At 44.7% G+C, this 16,245-nt stretch overlaps 1 protein-coding gene across 2 annotated transcripts in view; it reads right to left on the bottom strand.

Moving 5' to 3' along the window:
• Positions 1-15,850, bottom strand: part of TXLNG (taxilin gamma) — a 70,096-nt gene extending 54,246 nt beyond the window's left edge. The window contains exons 1-5 of one of the 2 annotated variants that reach the window (XM_059158646.1): positions 15,720-15,850; positions 12,290-12,915; positions 11,685-11,812; positions 6,251-6,310; positions 3,871-4,012 (exon numbers count right to left, since the gene is read on the bottom strand). In XM_059158646.1, the coding sequence (XP_059014629.1) occupies positions 3,871-4,012; positions 6,251-6,310; positions 11,685-11,701 (219 nt within the window). In that variant the 5' untranslated portion in view covers positions 11,702-11,812; positions 12,290-12,915; positions 15,720-15,850. Of the gene's footprint in view, positions 1-3,100; positions 3,259-3,870; positions 4,013-6,250; positions 6,311-11,684; positions 11,813-12,289; positions 12,916-15,719 lie in introns of those variants that run through there. The other variant, XM_059158647.1, reaches the window with a different exon arrangement.
• Between the last annotated feature and the right edge of the window lie 395 nt (positions 15,851-16,245).

The raw sequence follows: 16,245 nt of genomic DNA, 5'->3' as shown, positions 1-16,245 counted from the left end.
TTGACAGAGAGTGGGCACAAGTAGGGGGAACAGAGGGAGAGCAAGAAGCAGTCTCCTTGCTGAGCAGAGAGCCTGATGTGGGGCTTGAATTCCAGGACCCTGGGACCATGACCTAAGCCTAAGTCAGACACTTACTGACTGAGCCACCCAGGCACCCCATGCCCTTGGTGTTCTAAAAAATGCCTCTAATACTTGACAATGTATATTCCATCTTTTTAGATGTTGTCCAACAGAATTTTACACAATGTTGTAAATATTTTGGATCTGCTCTGACACAGTAGCCACTAGCCATATTGGCTACTGAACACTTGAAATGTGGTTAGTATGAGGGAAGAATGGAATATTTACTTTTATGTAATTTCTTTTTTTTAAGATTTTATCTATTTATTTGAGAAAGAGCGAGAGAGCACGAGTGGGGTAAAGGGCAGAAGGGCTGAATGGGGAGCCTGATGTAGGTCTCCATCCCAGGACCCAAGCCAAAGGTAGATACTTAACTGACTGAGCCACCCAGGCATCCCTTACTTAATTTCAATTAAATATGCAGCTAGTAGCTATCATATCAGATAACACAGTTTTAGACAATTCAAGAGACCCTTAGAAATGTACTATAATATTAACTTCAGAAGCAAAGAGTTACCTCAAGAGACCATTCAAATGGGATGTAGTTATGAAATGATGCCACAATTAACTGAGCTGGCGAAGAATGACTAAGTGGATGGTTCAAACAACTAAGAGCCAATAAAGCCTGTCTCCAGTTGTTTTTCCCTTTAAGTCAGTGACTAAACAGTCACTCTTCTTTTTTTTTTTTTAAAGATTTTATTTATTTATCAGAGAGAGAGAGGGAGAGAGAGCAAGCACAGGCAGACAGAGAGGCAGGCAGAGGCAGAGGGAGAAGCAGGCTCCCTGCCGAGCAAGGAGCCCGATGTGGGACTCGATCCCAGGACGCTGGGATCATGACCTGAGCCGAAGGCAGCCGCTTAACCAACTGAGCCACCCAGGTGTCCAACAGTCACTCTTCTTTAATTCCCTCAGTATTTTCAAAACATTCCAATTAGTTAAACATCATTTCTGCTTCCTGAAAAAATACAGTACAAATCAAGTTAGAATTAGGAATATTCTTTCAAGCTGGTAACCCAGAGGAAATAAAAAAAATTAGGAGTCATAAAGAAATAAGTTAGTTTCACAGACACAAGACAGTCACCCAATTTTTTTAAACAAAAATTCAAAAACTAATATTTAACCCAAGTATTTCAATTCCAGGTCATAGCCAATTGTAAATCAAAAGGAAGAAGATACCCAGAAAAACATGAGCAAAAGAAAAAAGGTATAGGATGAGACAGTATAGACAAACATGACTATTCATATCCAGCTGTTACCCAGAGTGCTGCCTCAAAGGGTCATTACCTCTTATCTCGGTCTTTTAAAATGCTAGTTGATTAAACCTCAGTTCCTAATTCAGACTTTCGGTCCTTATCCTAGTGGCATAAACGGGAACTTATATCCTCAATTGCAGTGGCTTTTTATCAGAGTCCTCCCCTGGGGGACCTATGAAATCCAACACTGAGATTGGCTCCCCACCCTCAGGGAATAAATGAAGTGTCCAAAGTGACAGTTTTGAAACCCTAGAGTACATTCAATCCACAGCTTTTTTTTCAGTCCTTCAAGTACTGGATCTTTATTTTAGAGTACAAAGAAAGAAAGAGAAAGAGAGGTAACTGAGAAGTAGTAATACCCTTATGCAGGGAGATATGAAAAAACCACCTTAGAAAGAGGCTCCTTAAAGCCAATTCTTGACACTTGGCTCCGATGTAAACCAAACCTTTGTTCTCCTTTTTCAAGCTCATAAATGTCATAAGAAAAATATTATTTCGTAATTTCACACAGGAGTGATTTTTGAGAGTATTCAAATGCATAATTAAGTAATATTAAATAGCTGAGTGATCAAGCAGGACGTCCAACAAGTTGAACGTTTCAATACGTTCCACTGTAAGGAAAAAGAGACGGGATTTCCACCTTTCCAGCGCCTTTCCCCACGGATTTCCATTCCTGGGTCCTGAAAGCCCTGTACCCCATTTGTTGTGCAATCTTTTTCGAACTCCACCCACTGACTCCAGAACAAGTGGAATTCTCCCATTCTGAAGGTCTCGATTTTCCTGTATCCAGGGAGACACTGAAAACTCCTTGACGTGAGTCAAGTAAGGCAAGGGGACCGGTCCAGTCTGTCTCCCAGATTAAGAGAGACCAAAGGCCAGGGTGGGGGAGGCGCTCAAGTTTCCGCTCACCCAAGAAAAAAGAAAGAAAAGAAAGGAGGGTAAATAAAGAAAGAGCAAGAAAGGGGAGAGAGGACTAAAGGGGAAAACCGGCTTTCACGCGATGCTGCCCCCAACCCTGTGGGACCCAGGTCCACCAGCATCGTCTTCCCATCACGGGTCCCGGTCCCACGTGTAACCAGGCCCGTAGTGCCCAGAGACCAGCCCTGTGACCCGGGAGCCGAGTGGCTCCTCCAGCCCCGTGGCGCTCGCCCGCCCGCGCAGTGGCGGGGAGCGCAGGGGGGCGGAGGAAGGGGGACGCAGTGCAACCCCAGCTCCCGCGCTGTTATCTTACTGCGCAACAGCCTCGCCCGCGCCGCCCGGGCGCACCCCGCAGCGCGCCCTGCGCACCTGCCGGGCAAGAGCAGGGCCAGCCCCTGACCCAGGCAGCCCTCCGATTGCGCCGGGAGCACGGAGAGCCCGCCGAGGGCGGGGGCTAGGAGAAGGAACACCTGGCGCCCGGGGTTCCCCGGCATCGGCCGCACGTGGCTGTCACACCTGGCGCGCCCCCGCCTCGCACCCCTTCCCTCTCACACCAGGCTGCGCCCCCTGCCATCTCCCACCTCTGTCGCGCGCCCCAAAACCCCAACCTTCGCTCCCTCCTATCCCATCCATCTCAGTCCCAAATCCCCCCCGACCCGCTCCCGCTATCGTCACCCCCGGGAAGGAAGAAGGCCGGATGTTCGTCCCGTAGCTAAAGGTAACCGGAGAGAGTGAAGATGTGAACCCCGAAAAATCTAGCCCGGGCATTTCCCCGGCCGGACAACAACGCAGACGTCTCCCAGGCTGACCTTCTGCCGCGGGCTGCGTCGCCGTCCGCCCCGTCCGGCCTCAATAGCTTCTTCGGCGCCGCCGCCGCCTCTACCCCGCGCTGCCTCTTCTAGCCGCGTCGCCATGAGGTGACGGCAGCAGCCAAACAAGCGGCCCTACAAGGGGCAAGGAACCTTTCAGGGCCCCCGCGCCCCGCCCCTGAGCCCCCACGGCCAATCGCCGCATGAATGTCCTCCCACGTGACCGGAGGAGGTTGGCCCCCGAGGGGATGGAGCGGAATGGGGGTGGGGAGTATTGAAGTCTGGGCTGAGCTTCTGCTGGGCCGAAGGGCGAACACAGGCCGTGCGAGTCTGCGCAGACAGGGAAAAAGAATCTGAAGCGGACTACAAGTCCCAGCAGGCTTCGCGGCCACGGCTCGCAGGCCCTGCTCAGGATTGGAGCGTAAGGCGGTGTTCTGAACAGGGGAGAGAGTCCGCCGGCTTGCGCGTGCAGCCTACTGGGACTTGTAGTTTTCTGAAAGCGACGTACTGGTACCGGAAGGTACTCTTGATTATCCTGAGGGAAAAGTTTAGGAATTGTACCGGGTTTGGGAGGGAGCGGGAGTGGGTACATGTTGTTGTGTTTTTGTTTTTGTTGCTCCTCTTCGGAATTGAACCCAAATGATTAGGGATAAGGGGAAATCGTGACTTTCAAGGCGGGAGAGATGTAATGGCTTTCAGAATTTGAGGTTTCTGGCTGGGACACCTGCTCTGAGCCTTGGTCATCCACCAGAACTCTCAGCACCATTTACCTGTCCTGAACTCCTGCGAGGTGGGGGCTGCGTCCTTTTCACCTTGGCTGAACCACCGGGTCTTCTAGCACAGTTCTCCACTCTTAGTTGGCGCTTAATACATGTCGAATGTATCCTGTTTTCTCCGGTAGTAGTTTCGTTACTGAAATTTTTAAACAAATTACGTTAGCGGGGCGCCTGGGTGGCTCAGTCGTTAGGTGTCTGCCTTTGGCTCAGGTTGTGATCCCCGGGGTCCTGGACTCCAGCCCCACACGGCTCCCTGCTCGGCGGGAAGCCTGCTTCTCCCTCTCCCACTCCCTTTCCTTGTTCCCTTTCTCTCTCTCTCTCTGTCAAATAAAATCTTTAAAAACAACAACAAATCGGTTTGCTGAATCGGTTTTTGTTTTTGTTTTCTTGACGGGATTGGGGCAGGGGGTGCAGTTTTGCTCAGGAATATTCCATTTCCATCTGATAGAACTAGATCTCTAATGACTGAGCCTCTGAAAGTCACGGACCCTCATGAAATTCTTTTTTTTTTTTTTTTTTTTAAAGAGTTTATTTATTTGACAGAGGGAGAGAAACCACAAGTAGGCAGAGAGGCAGGCAGAGAGAGAGAGTGGAGGAAGCAGGCTTCCTGCGGAACAGAGAGCCCGACATGGGGCTCCATCCCAGGACCCTGAGACCATGACCTGAGTTGAAAGCAGAGACTTTAACCCACTGAGCCACCCAGGCACCCCTACTATTTTTTATTAAAGTTAAATACAAGACAGTGGTAGCAGGTGCTAAAAATGTAATAATACACATGAGAGTAAATTTCAATATTGTGGAAATTACATCTATCAATTTTAATTATTTCTGTAAATTTGGGGAAAGTATCAGTATTTTATCTCATGGGCAGAACACCTCAGTCCAGCTTTGAGATTTCAAAAGTAGAGCAGTAGGTAATGAACCCATAGCCAGATTCTGTATAAAGTTGATGGTCTCGGCCATCATACCTCACCTTTTTTTTATTTTTAGGATTTTATTCATTTATTTGAGAGAGAGAGAGTACAAGAGGGGGGAGGGTCAGAAGAAGCAGCAGACTCCCTGCTGAGCAGGGAGCCCTATGAAGGGCTCAATTCCAGGACTCTGGGATCATGACCTAAGCCGAAGGCAGCTGCCCAACCACCCATGCGCCCCATGCCTCACCTTCTTAAGGGTAAAAATCCCAACAAGACACATAATAAAGTAGTGGTAATGCTTTTTCTAACGTGTTCAGGGAGCTTAGTGTCAAAATGTATAGTAGTTAAATAATGGCACAAACACCATGCAGCTACTAAGAAAGATAAACACTTTTTTTAATTTAACCTAGAAAACATACATAACATAGTGAGCTTTACTTTTTTTAAAAGATTTTATTTATTTATTTGACAGAGATCACAAGTAGGCAGAGAGGCAGGCAGAGAGAGGAAGGGAAGCAGGCTCCCTGCCAAGCAGAGAGCCTGATATGGGGCCCAATCCCAGGACTCTGGAATCATGACCTGAGCCGAAGGCTGAGGCTTTAACCCACTGAGCCACCCAGGTGCCCCCATAGTGAGCTTTAAAAGAAAAAATTCTAGGGGTGCCTGCCTGGCTCAGTCGATAGAGCACGTGACTCTTGGTCTCTGGGTTGTGAGTTCAAGCCCGATATTGGGTGTAGAGCTTACTTCAAAAAAAATTTTTTTTCAAAAAAAAATCCATTGGGGAGGAGGTAGGGGATGACAGAAGGGGTGAAGGGGGGAGGTAAAGGCTTCCAGTCATGGAATGAATAAGTCACAGGGATAAAAGGTACAGCGTATGGAATATAGTCAATAGTATTGTAATAGCTTTGTATGGTGACAGATGGTAGCTACGTTTGTGGTGAACACAGCATAATGTATAGTGCTGTTGTCAAACCACTATGTTGTACACCTGAAACTAATGTAACATTGTGTGTCAATGATCCTTCAATAAAAAAATCCATTTGAATAGAATTGCCTGTATGTTTATAAAGAGGTATTTAAAAGGATATTAATCAAAATGTTAATAATGTGTTTCCCTGGGTGGTGAGATTTGAAAGTATTTTCACGTCATGATTTTCTGTGTTAAGTATGTATGGAAAAAAGTCAGTAGTTATCGCTATTACAAAAACAAAAGAACTATGTAGGTGACATCAAGTCTTAAAAGATGAAAAATATTTAATTGTATTTATTTTATTTATACATGGCCTTGTTTCAAAAGGGGCTTGGGTATATGTGTGTATGTAGAGATATAGATCTAGATCATGCTATTCATTCATTCCTATGTATATATGGGGGGGAAGGACATGAGGAGAAAGTGAATGTGAAAGGTTAGAGAAAAATAAGATGAAGTCATGGGTGACTTGAATCCGTAAAACACATACCTTGAGGTCTTGTGCATAAGCTGGAGGTGAGCCAAATTTTTATTCTGTGCTTCTTGACAGCTGAGAAAAGAGGAAAACACAATTTATAGAGTGATTTACAACACTGTAAAATAAAGACAAAGTGGTTGCTTGAGAGAAACATAGCTATTACTGCTCCTGAGATAAATATGAATTTTAGAGGTCCTATAACATTTTTTGTTGTTGTTTTTTTTTCCCTGTAACATGTTTAACATGGGCAATGGTGGTTTTAAAATCCGTCCGTAGGTTCGTCGATGCTCCTTCCTCCAAAAGATGGAGTCTGGTTCCCCTCCTCCAGGCTGTGGGCCAGGCTTAGTGGTTGACTTCTAAAGAAGATGGTAGCATAATAGAGGTGATACACAGCTTCCAACACTGGTCAGAGCAAGAATACCTTCTGCCTGGTCCTTCAGGTCCTGGATCATTCTCTTCTTCCTTGGGTCAGACTAATCTGATTTTTTTATAGACCCATTCTTTGTTTAGATTTTTATCATAAAAGTCTTCAAAAAGGTCACTATCAAGACTTAGTCCAAAGCTCTATAAAGCACTTCGCTTATCTCTGCTGGGATCCATTGTTAAGATTATATTTTAGGCTTGTGATGGCTATCATTTTTTGTTTGTTTGTTTTGTGAGTCTTAAATAGGCACCCCGTGTTCTGTCTTTATTAATTATTCTTACATTTGCTCAAGGAATTGTCATCTGTTAAGAACTGTGCCTGCCAGAAAGGTGAAGGTCCTGAGGTAAACAGTTCCTCCTCATTAGGTAGAGAATATTCTCCCCAGGCTCCCTAGGAGCTCTGCACATAACCTGAATATGGGCCCATCTATTCAGATGTTGATTAAGCAGCCATGTATCTGAGGCACAGTTTTTTTTTAAAGATTTTATTTATTTATTTGACAGACAGAGATCACAAGTGAGCAGAGAGGTAGGCAGAGGGAGAGGGAGAAGCAGGCTTCCCGCTGAGCAGGGAGCCCGATGCGGGACTCGATCCCAGGACCCCAGGATCATGACCTGAGCTGAAGGCAGACACTTAACAACTGAGCCACCCAGCACCCAAAATAGTTTTTATGAATAGTAAGTTCAGGGATGTCCCAGCTCTCTGTTGTTTCACGTACTCTGACTATCACTTTGTAGGAAAAGCAAGACAGTCAGAGTAGACTTACCATGATTACAGAGAGAGGATTCCGTTGGCCTCCTAAATATTATCGGGGAGCTGGAACTCTCAGAGTACATAGCTGGACACAGGGCCATTTAGAGGTTTAGCCTACTGTATCATTCCTAAGGAAACAGGCTTCCAACTTGCTAGGCTCTCATGTCCTGTCAGTGCAAGGGTGACAAGAGTCTCACATACTCTGAACAACGCAAGTCTTTAGTATTACTGATTTTACCAATCCAAGCCCACTCTCTCACTGTTACACTAACAAATTACTAATTCCACAAATGAAAACCAATTTCTATTTTTTTTTTTTTTTGACAGACAGATCACAAGTAGGCAGAGAGAGAGAGAGAGGAGGAAGCAGGCTCCCTGTTGGCAGAGAGCCCGATGCGGGGCTCGATCCCAGGACTCTGAGATCATGACCTGAGCCGAAGGCAGAGGCTTTAACCCACTGAGCCACCCAGGAGCCCCCCAATTTCTATTTTTAATAAAGATTTTATTTATTTGGCAGAGAGAGATCACAAGTAGGCAGAGAGGCAGGCAGAGAGAGAGGGGAAGCAGGCTCCCTGCTGAGCAGAGAGCCCAATGCAGGGCTCGATCCTAGGACCGTGAGACCATGACCTGAGCTGAAGGCAGAGGCTTAACCCACTGAGCTACCCAGATGCCCTTGAAAACCAATTTGTAACCTTCATTCTGCTACTTAGTAAAGCTGCTGGTTTGATGAGCTATGACTGACAGAAGCACTTGTAACTGTAACATGGAATATGAACTCCATGATTAATACAGCTGACCACCCCTGCGGGGTCAGGTCCTGAGTCATTGCCAGCCCTTAATTTAATGCAACACACACACACACACACACACACACACACACACACACACAGCTGCTGCTACTACTACTACACTTTTTGCTGACAGTAAATTACAGACATCATCAAACTGTAAGGGACAAGGGCAAGCTCCTCCAAAATGTGCCACTTTAATGTGCAGATTATTTCAAGTTGAAAATAAGTAATGGCCAGGGCACCTGGGTGGCTCAGTGGATTAAGCCGCTGCCTTTGGCTCAGGTCATGATCTCAGGGTCCTGGGATTGAGCCCTGCATCCAGCTCTCTGCTCAGCAGGGAGCCTGCTTCCCCTTCTCTCTCTCTCTACCTGCCTCTCTGTCTACTGTGATCTCTCTCTGTCAAATAAATAAATAAAATCTTAAAAAAAAAAAAAAATAAAAGAAGTAATGGCCAAAAACACTCAGAAAGAAACCTTCTTACTTATTCCTAACTGCCTAAAAGAATCCAGAGGACCTGTTGAGAGAGAGCTAGCACCATAAGTAACTGTATTAGACAAGAACTAGGTATGGTAGACAAGAAGGAACCCAGCAAGCCTGTTTGATCAAATTCCTCTTTGTGTCCCATTGTGTGGGTGGCCCACCAAATGCTTGTTTACCAAACATTTATTTTTTCATCTTCATGAAAGTTGCTTTCCTTCCCTTTGAAGTTCTAGACCCCTACTCTCTTCTTGGTTCAGGAGTTCCTTTATACTTCATTTTGTCTGTCTTTGGATACTCATGTCTGTGTTGATTCCTCATATGTATATAATTAAATTTTAGGGGCACCTGGGTGGCTCAGTGGGTTAAGCCTCTGCCTTTGGCTCAGGTCATGATCTCAGGGTACTTGGGTCGAGCCCTGTATCAAAAACTAAAAAAAAAAAAAAAAAAAAAAAAAATTATTTTCTCTTGTTAATCTGTCCTTTGTCAGTTTGATTCTCAGACTAGCTAGAAGAATGTTGCAGGATAGAGGGAAAATCTTCTTCTCCAACAATACCCTATAACATGATCAAAGGTATTGACAAATCTAAAGAAGCAGTGTTTCTATTAGAAGATTAGAAACCGAGAAAAGGGTGAGTCAGGGAAGCCTAGCTGACAAAGCCATCCCTGCGGAGTTTGGGGGAGAGAGAATCTTGTTCCAAAAAAAGAGAAATTCAAAAATAATGGCCCTATTCACAAGCTTAATTCCTAGGGTGGGGACGAAGGCTTCATCCTCCTCATGCCTAATGTGAATTTATCTAGAGAGAGAATGTAGAGATGTGTACCTTTCCCTCCAGTGAACCACTTTCATTGCTTATTGTTAATAAAGGGACATTTTGACTTTGTAAATCAGGCCTGAGGGCTGTGTTTTGGAGAGAACATATTCTGCGTGGTCCCTCCAGGAAGCCCCTCTGGTGCCGAGTGTCTTGGGTGTAGCAAGTTATCCATCCCTAGCATGTTGTCCTTCTCACCCCAAGTCAGTCCAGTTCTTGGAAAGGCTTGTTGAATGGACTCTTCCCCCCAGACAGGCGGTCAATGAAGTCAGGGTCAGGACTGTGCCCATTGAACTCCTGATCACCACTGCCCGGCAGAATAGAACACTCAGAAAGCTCCCAGTACTTACTAAAGCCTCTGAATAGATACAAGGTACTCATTTTTTGGAAACTGTACAGATGAAAGCCAAACCCTTAATTCCCCAAGGTGATATACCTCTTTTTTAAATTTTTACTTTATTTTGTCAGTGTTCCAAGATTCACTGTTAATGCACCACACCCAGTGCTCCATGCAATACGTGCCCTCCTTAATACCCACCACCAGGCTCACCCATCCCCCCACCTCCCTCCCCTCCAAAACCCTCAGTTTGCTTTTCAGAGTCCACAGTCTCTCGTGCTTCGTCTCCCATTGATATACCTTTGTGCAACCTCTTGGAGAGTTTCCTGGTAGTAACAGTCCTCAGTTACACTGAGACCTCAGCCAGCCACAGGACCAAGATCACCCCAGGATAAACTTGGTGGCAATAGAAAATTTTCACTCATAGGGGGGGCGCCTGGGTGGCTCAGTGGGTTAAGCTGCTGCCTTCAGCTCAGATCATGATTCCAGGGTCCTGGGATCGAGCCCCACATCGGGCTCTCTGCTCAGCGGGGAGCCTGCTTCCTCCTCTCTCTCTGCCTGCCTCTCTGTCTGCTTATGATCTCTGTCTGTCAAATAAATAAATAAAATCTTTAAAAAAAAAAAAAGAAAAAAAGAAAATTTTCACTCATGAATTAAACATTTGAGCACCTACTTCATTCTGAGCACTGTATTAGACATGATTTAGAATGAGGGCACCCAGGCCTGTAATGGACAGGGACATATACAAACAACATAATTCATAAGATACAGGTAACAGTTATGCAAGATAATTTCTTTTTTTTTTTTAAAGATTTTATTTATTTATTTGTCAGAGAGACAGCGAGCGAGAGCGAGCATAGGCAGACAGAGTGGAAGGCAGAGTCAGAGGGAGAAGCAGGCTCCCTGCGGAGCAAGGAGCCCGATGTGGGACTCGATCCCAGGACGCTGGGATCATGACCTGAGCCGAAGGCAGCTGCTTAACCAACTGAGCCACCCAGGCGTCCCTGCAAGATAATTTCTTGAAGGCTATTTTCTTCTGGTGGTAGAGCAATTTAAGGAAGGTTTAGGTAACATCTGAGCTATGTCTCGAAGAGCCCATGGGAGTTAAATTAACCATGCTAGTTTGACTAGTCCACCTCAGTATTTTCAAAGAAAAAAAAAAGCTCCTATTAACCTTTAAAGCAGCCAAGAGTATTATTTCATCAAGAATTAAATTTCAGGGGCGCCTGGATGGCTCAGTGGGTTAAAGCCTCTGCCTTCAGCTCGGGTCATGATCCCGGGGTCCTGGGATCGAGCCCCACGTCGGGCTCTCTGCTCAGCAGGGAGCCTTCTTCCTCCTCTCTCTCTGCCTGCCTCTCAGCCTACTTGTAATCTCTACCTGTCAAATAAATAAATAAAATCTTAAAAATAAAAAAAAAAAGAATTAAATTTCAGGGGTACCTGGGTGGCTCAGTTTGTTAAGCCTCTGCCTTTGGTTCAGGTCATGATCTCAGGGTCCTGGAATTGAGCCCCACATCAGGCTTTCTGCTTGGCAGGGAGCCTACTTCCCCCTCTCTCTCTGCCTGCCTCTCTGTCTACTTGTGATCTCTCTCTCTGTCAAATAAATAAATAAAATCTTAAATTAAAAAAGCATTAAATTTCATTTTTGTTGAATACTACTTGGGTTGTTGTAGCAAAAGGAGTATTTGCCTTTTCAGAGAACAGAGAACTTATTGTTTGATTATCCAATACCACCCTTCTGAGTTAACCCTGATTTTAGTCCTTATAGGAATTTGGCCAATTTTAGTGTTTGCTATACATTCCACATTTCTGGCAGACACGAAAAGATTGAGAAAATGATTTTACTTCATACCCAGATTGCTCAGGCATATTGATGGCAGGCCACAGAGAGTTCTAGTAGATCGGCACACACTGGGGAGCCAGCTCCAGCAGGTGGATACATCCAAAGTTCTTGTCACGTATGGAATATTGGAAGAGTACCTGCATTTCAAAAACTCAAATCTCAAATACATATATTATATATTTGAGTATAGACATTCATGAATTTTGTTCTGGTTTCCCCAAGACTCAGCTTTAATTATATACTTTCAAGGTAATAGAAACTATGTTTATAAAGACAATGGTAAAGAACACAAAATATTCATGGGTTAAGATCTCTTAAACACACACACACACACGTCTGCACGCACACATGCCTGAGTGGCTCAGTTGATTAATCAGTCTCTTGATCTTGGCTCAGGTCTTGATCACAGGGCTAGGAGTTCAAGCCCATGTCAGGCACAGGACTTACTTAAAAACAAAAACAAAACAACCTGTTTCTGGCATTATGGTCTAGTCTACTCGCCAGTCTTCTCCAGGTTCAGCGCCTCTAAGTTACAGATATTTTAGAACTGGTGGGGTCCCCGTCTTGGGGTTATTTTTAGCATAAATATATTATTACTACTACAAATGTCTTACTTTTGAATAGTTATCTGATGATTGGGCCCCACCAAATACTTCTGGATCCACTGAAGAATATATTTCACCCATAATAGGTGCTTTGTTGAATATGGTGAACCAACCGTTTCTTGTGTAAGATGTTCCGGGATAAGGATTCATTATATTTCCAGCTGGTTTTAGTGCCAGTAGGGTATCCAAATCCCCATTCTTTAGTTCTTCTGAGGCTCTTCAGGGAATATTGGGGCTAGTATTTAATTAAGTCTAGATGTAGTACCGAAGCCATTATAAAGTGTTTTGTGGTCTTCATAAGGGTTACGAGCTTATGTAAGACCCTTCATAAAGGTCTGGTTGATTATTCCCTTGAGGAATCAAACAATTTGGAGGGTCCTCAGCATTGGACAATAGCTGATGGGTCACCTTTGCATCCAGCTCTTTGCTGTCCTTGATCCATCAAACTGCTCCCATCCATAATCATTTCAAAGTCTGGAATTTCCAATGGTAGATCCATCAAATCAGGATGGCTAGAACAAACTTGTTCTGGTGATCTTTCTGAGTGACTCATGAAGCAACAGACAAGCATGGGCCAGTGTGGTGATTTTCTTGGAGGTTTACTTCAAGTTCTCTAGCTTTGGTTTACAGGACTTCTGGAAAAAAGGGGCAGGTTTAATTTTCAATCGTTTCAAGTCAAGAAAACGGGAGAAAATACAAATTTTGTTGTTCTGGACAGATTAAAGATAAAAACCTTTGGGGCGCCTGGGTGGCTCAGTGGTTCAAAGCCTTTGCCTTCGGCTTAGGTCGTGATCTCAGGATCACGTGTCTTGGGATAAAGCCCGAGTGGGGTTCTCTGCTCAGCAGGGAGCCTGCCTCCCCGCCTGCCTCTCTGCCTACTTGTGATCTCTGTCTGACAAATGAATGAGTAAATAAAATCTTTTAAAAAAAAGATAAAAACCTTCACCATTTAGACCATTAATCTCAAAGAACTGTCATTTTGATAGAGGAAAACCAAATCCCAAGCCTATACCACGTACTTGGTATTAAAACTCTTACTCCAACAAGACATATTTAAACATTTTTTTCTTTTATTATTTCTTTGAGACAGGGAGAGAATACGTGCAATGGAGGAGAGAATCTTAAGACGTGGGACTCCATCTTATGACCATGAGATCCTGACCCGAGCCCAAATCAAGAGGTGGATGCTTAATCAACTGAGCCACCCAGGCACCCTGCAACAAGATGAATTTTTAAAGACTTCATGCAGTCTTTTTCCTGTCATCTCCCATGTTGATATAAACTTAGTTTAACAAAAAGATCCAGGGCACTGCATGGATCAGAGTTGCTGTGGCCGCAGTCATACACTGACCGCAATCTCTATTAGGAATGAAAGACTCTAAGGTGTGAGGAGGCTGCCAACCATTCCCAACTCTAAAGCCATCAGGGATGACCTTGACCAAAGACAGCTGCCTTGGGACAGCCGTTCCCTCTTCCCAGGTAGTCACATCAAATGGCTGTTCTAGAAGTTCAACCCACTTCCCCTAATTTAGGATGGTTCTGAAGGGTAATCCAACCCTGGAACTCCTCAGAATCAGCTAAGGCTTCTGTTAATATTTTACTACTGTTCAACTTCTGCCTTATTTTGCTCTTTTACTCTTTCTTTTCTTCCCCAGGTGTTGATTACTCCCTTATAAATGTTTTCTGTATTCCTTCTCTATAATCTTAGTCCTATGTACAAAATTCCTTACCAAAGACTTCCTTCTCAGAAGCCTTCTACTACAACTTTCCTTTTCTACAGTCAGATTTTGCTTTAACTTTTCCCTATTTAAATAACCAGTCTCATTTTCCTTGCATACAGAGTTGTTACCCTCATTATTTCCAGTCTTAGATCACCCATAAAACTTCATGGAGTGTTAGACAAAGCTCTAAGTTTTTTCCCTTTTCTGACAAAATTTGCAATAGAAATAACACAGACTTTTACATTCAATGGTGATAATGCTAAAGACATGTCCATTGTAATTAAACCGATAGACTTAAATTAGCTTTAATGCCAAATATTTCCCAAGATCATGTGAACTTCAACTTCAACGTTTACGTTAGTTTCCATCTTTCTGAGTTTTAAAATGCCCAATTCTGGGGCGCCTGGGTGGCACAGTGGGTTAAGCCTCTGCCTTCAGCTCAGGTCATGATCTCTGGGTCCTGGGATCGAGCCCCGCATTGGACTTTCTGCTCAGCAGGGAGCCTGCTTACCCCCCTCTTTCTGCCTGCCTCTGCCTACTTGTGATCTCTCTCTCTCTCTCTCTGTCAAATAAATAAATAAATAAAATCTTAAATAAAATAAAATAAAATAAAATGCCCAACTCTGGGGCATGTGGGTAGCTCAGTCAGTTAAGCGTCTGCCTTTGGTTCAGGTCATGATCCCAGGGTCCTGGGATGGAGCACTGCATGGGGCTCCCAGCTCAGTGGAGAGCCTGCTTCTCCCTTTCCCTAGGCCACTCCCCCTGCTGTGTGCATGCACTCTCTGTCTCTCTGTCTCTCTGTGTCAAATAAATAACTAAAACCTTAGTTATTTTTAAAACTAAAATAAAATACCCCATTCTTACAAGTGCTTGCCTTTAAACCAACTAAACAGAGCTCTTGTACAAGTTAATCTTAGCAATACCATCAGGAGGTAAAGAAAATAGCTCCCGTGTATAACATACATGGACACACCCACAAAAACACAAGATGCAAACAAAATCTTAAAGGACCAATTTCTCAACAGCTCTTTTTTGCAAAACAATTCTAACTGCAAGATGATATTATAATTTCTGGATCTGTCAATTGGTCATTTTTCTCCAGGATCTAACGAATATTGTAGCCAAGAAATGTTACACGAAAAGATTGCCCAGTTTTGGAGAACACAGCCTTAAAGGGCCACACTCGGGAATCGAATCCTCATTTCCCATTTTCCCATTACACCGTGGCTGGTTTTCTTCAAAGACACCAAAAGACATTACAACACGCAAAGCAGACAAAGCCCAGAGTAGCTCCGTAAGGGTTGGTTTCTCCCCAGAAAGCTGGGGCTTCACCGACTGAACCAAACGGCATCCTCCCCAGTCTTTTTTTTTTTTTTTTTTAAAGATTTTATGTATTTATTTGACAGAGAGAAATCACAAGTAGATGGAGAGGCAGGCAGAGAGAGGGAGGGAAGCAGGCTCCCTGCTGAGCAGAGAGCCTGACGCGGGACTCGATCCCAGGCCCCTGAGATCCTGACCTGAGCCGAAGGCAGCAGCTTAACCCACTGAGCCACCCAGGCGCCCTCCCCAGCCTTTTTTTTAAGCATGCAAGAAAAGGAGACTAAGAGAACCAAAACTTGTCAGGAGAAGGCCCCCGAATGAGAGGAAGAAATCTAAGAGAGCCCAGCTGAACGGGAGGAAGAAAGAAGGTCATGTGCGGTCACACACAAAGTACTCACCAAGAGAAGGCTGTGCAAACCAAACCCCCACTCCGACTCCTTGCAGTAAGAATTAAATTAGGCGCTGAAGGCCAGCAGTGTCCACTCCGGGTTGGCCCTGGGGACAGTCCCTAGGGCAAAGAGTGTAGGCAGCTGCTTAGACTTCCCTCCAGACTCCTGTTACTGGCTGGGGGCCCAAAGAGCCACGGGCAAAGAGCAACCAACCGGTTTACTTGCCAAATTTGTAACCAAGCCCAAGCTCATGTTCTGTGCACGACAAAGCCAGTCACCGAGTCACCGAAGCGCGGAGCAAGGGAAGAGGCAGCAAAAGGACTGAAACAAGAGAATGAGCTCCAAATCCACCTTCAACAGAGGAAGGTCAGGGAAATGTAAGTGCCAAGGAAAAAGTCTGGGCGAAAATCTGCCGCTGAGTTTATTAGTCCGCAGCAGCAATTAGCCCTACTCAGCAAATTTGGTTATAATGTCAACGAGACGTTTACTCCACAGATAAAATGTAATATAAGGAATGATTAACCAAGGGTTGGGG

This window comes from Mustela lutreola, chromosome X (assembly GCF_030435805.1).
Source record: "Mustela lutreola isolate mMusLut2 chromosome X, mMusLut2.pri, whole genome shotgun sequence".
NCBI classification, from domain to species: Eukaryota; Metazoa; Chordata; class Mammalia; order Carnivora; family Mustelidae; genus Mustela; species Mustela lutreola.
Note: the sequence above shows the minus strand (reverse complement) of the source record. Positions and strands in the feature narration are given on the sequence as shown.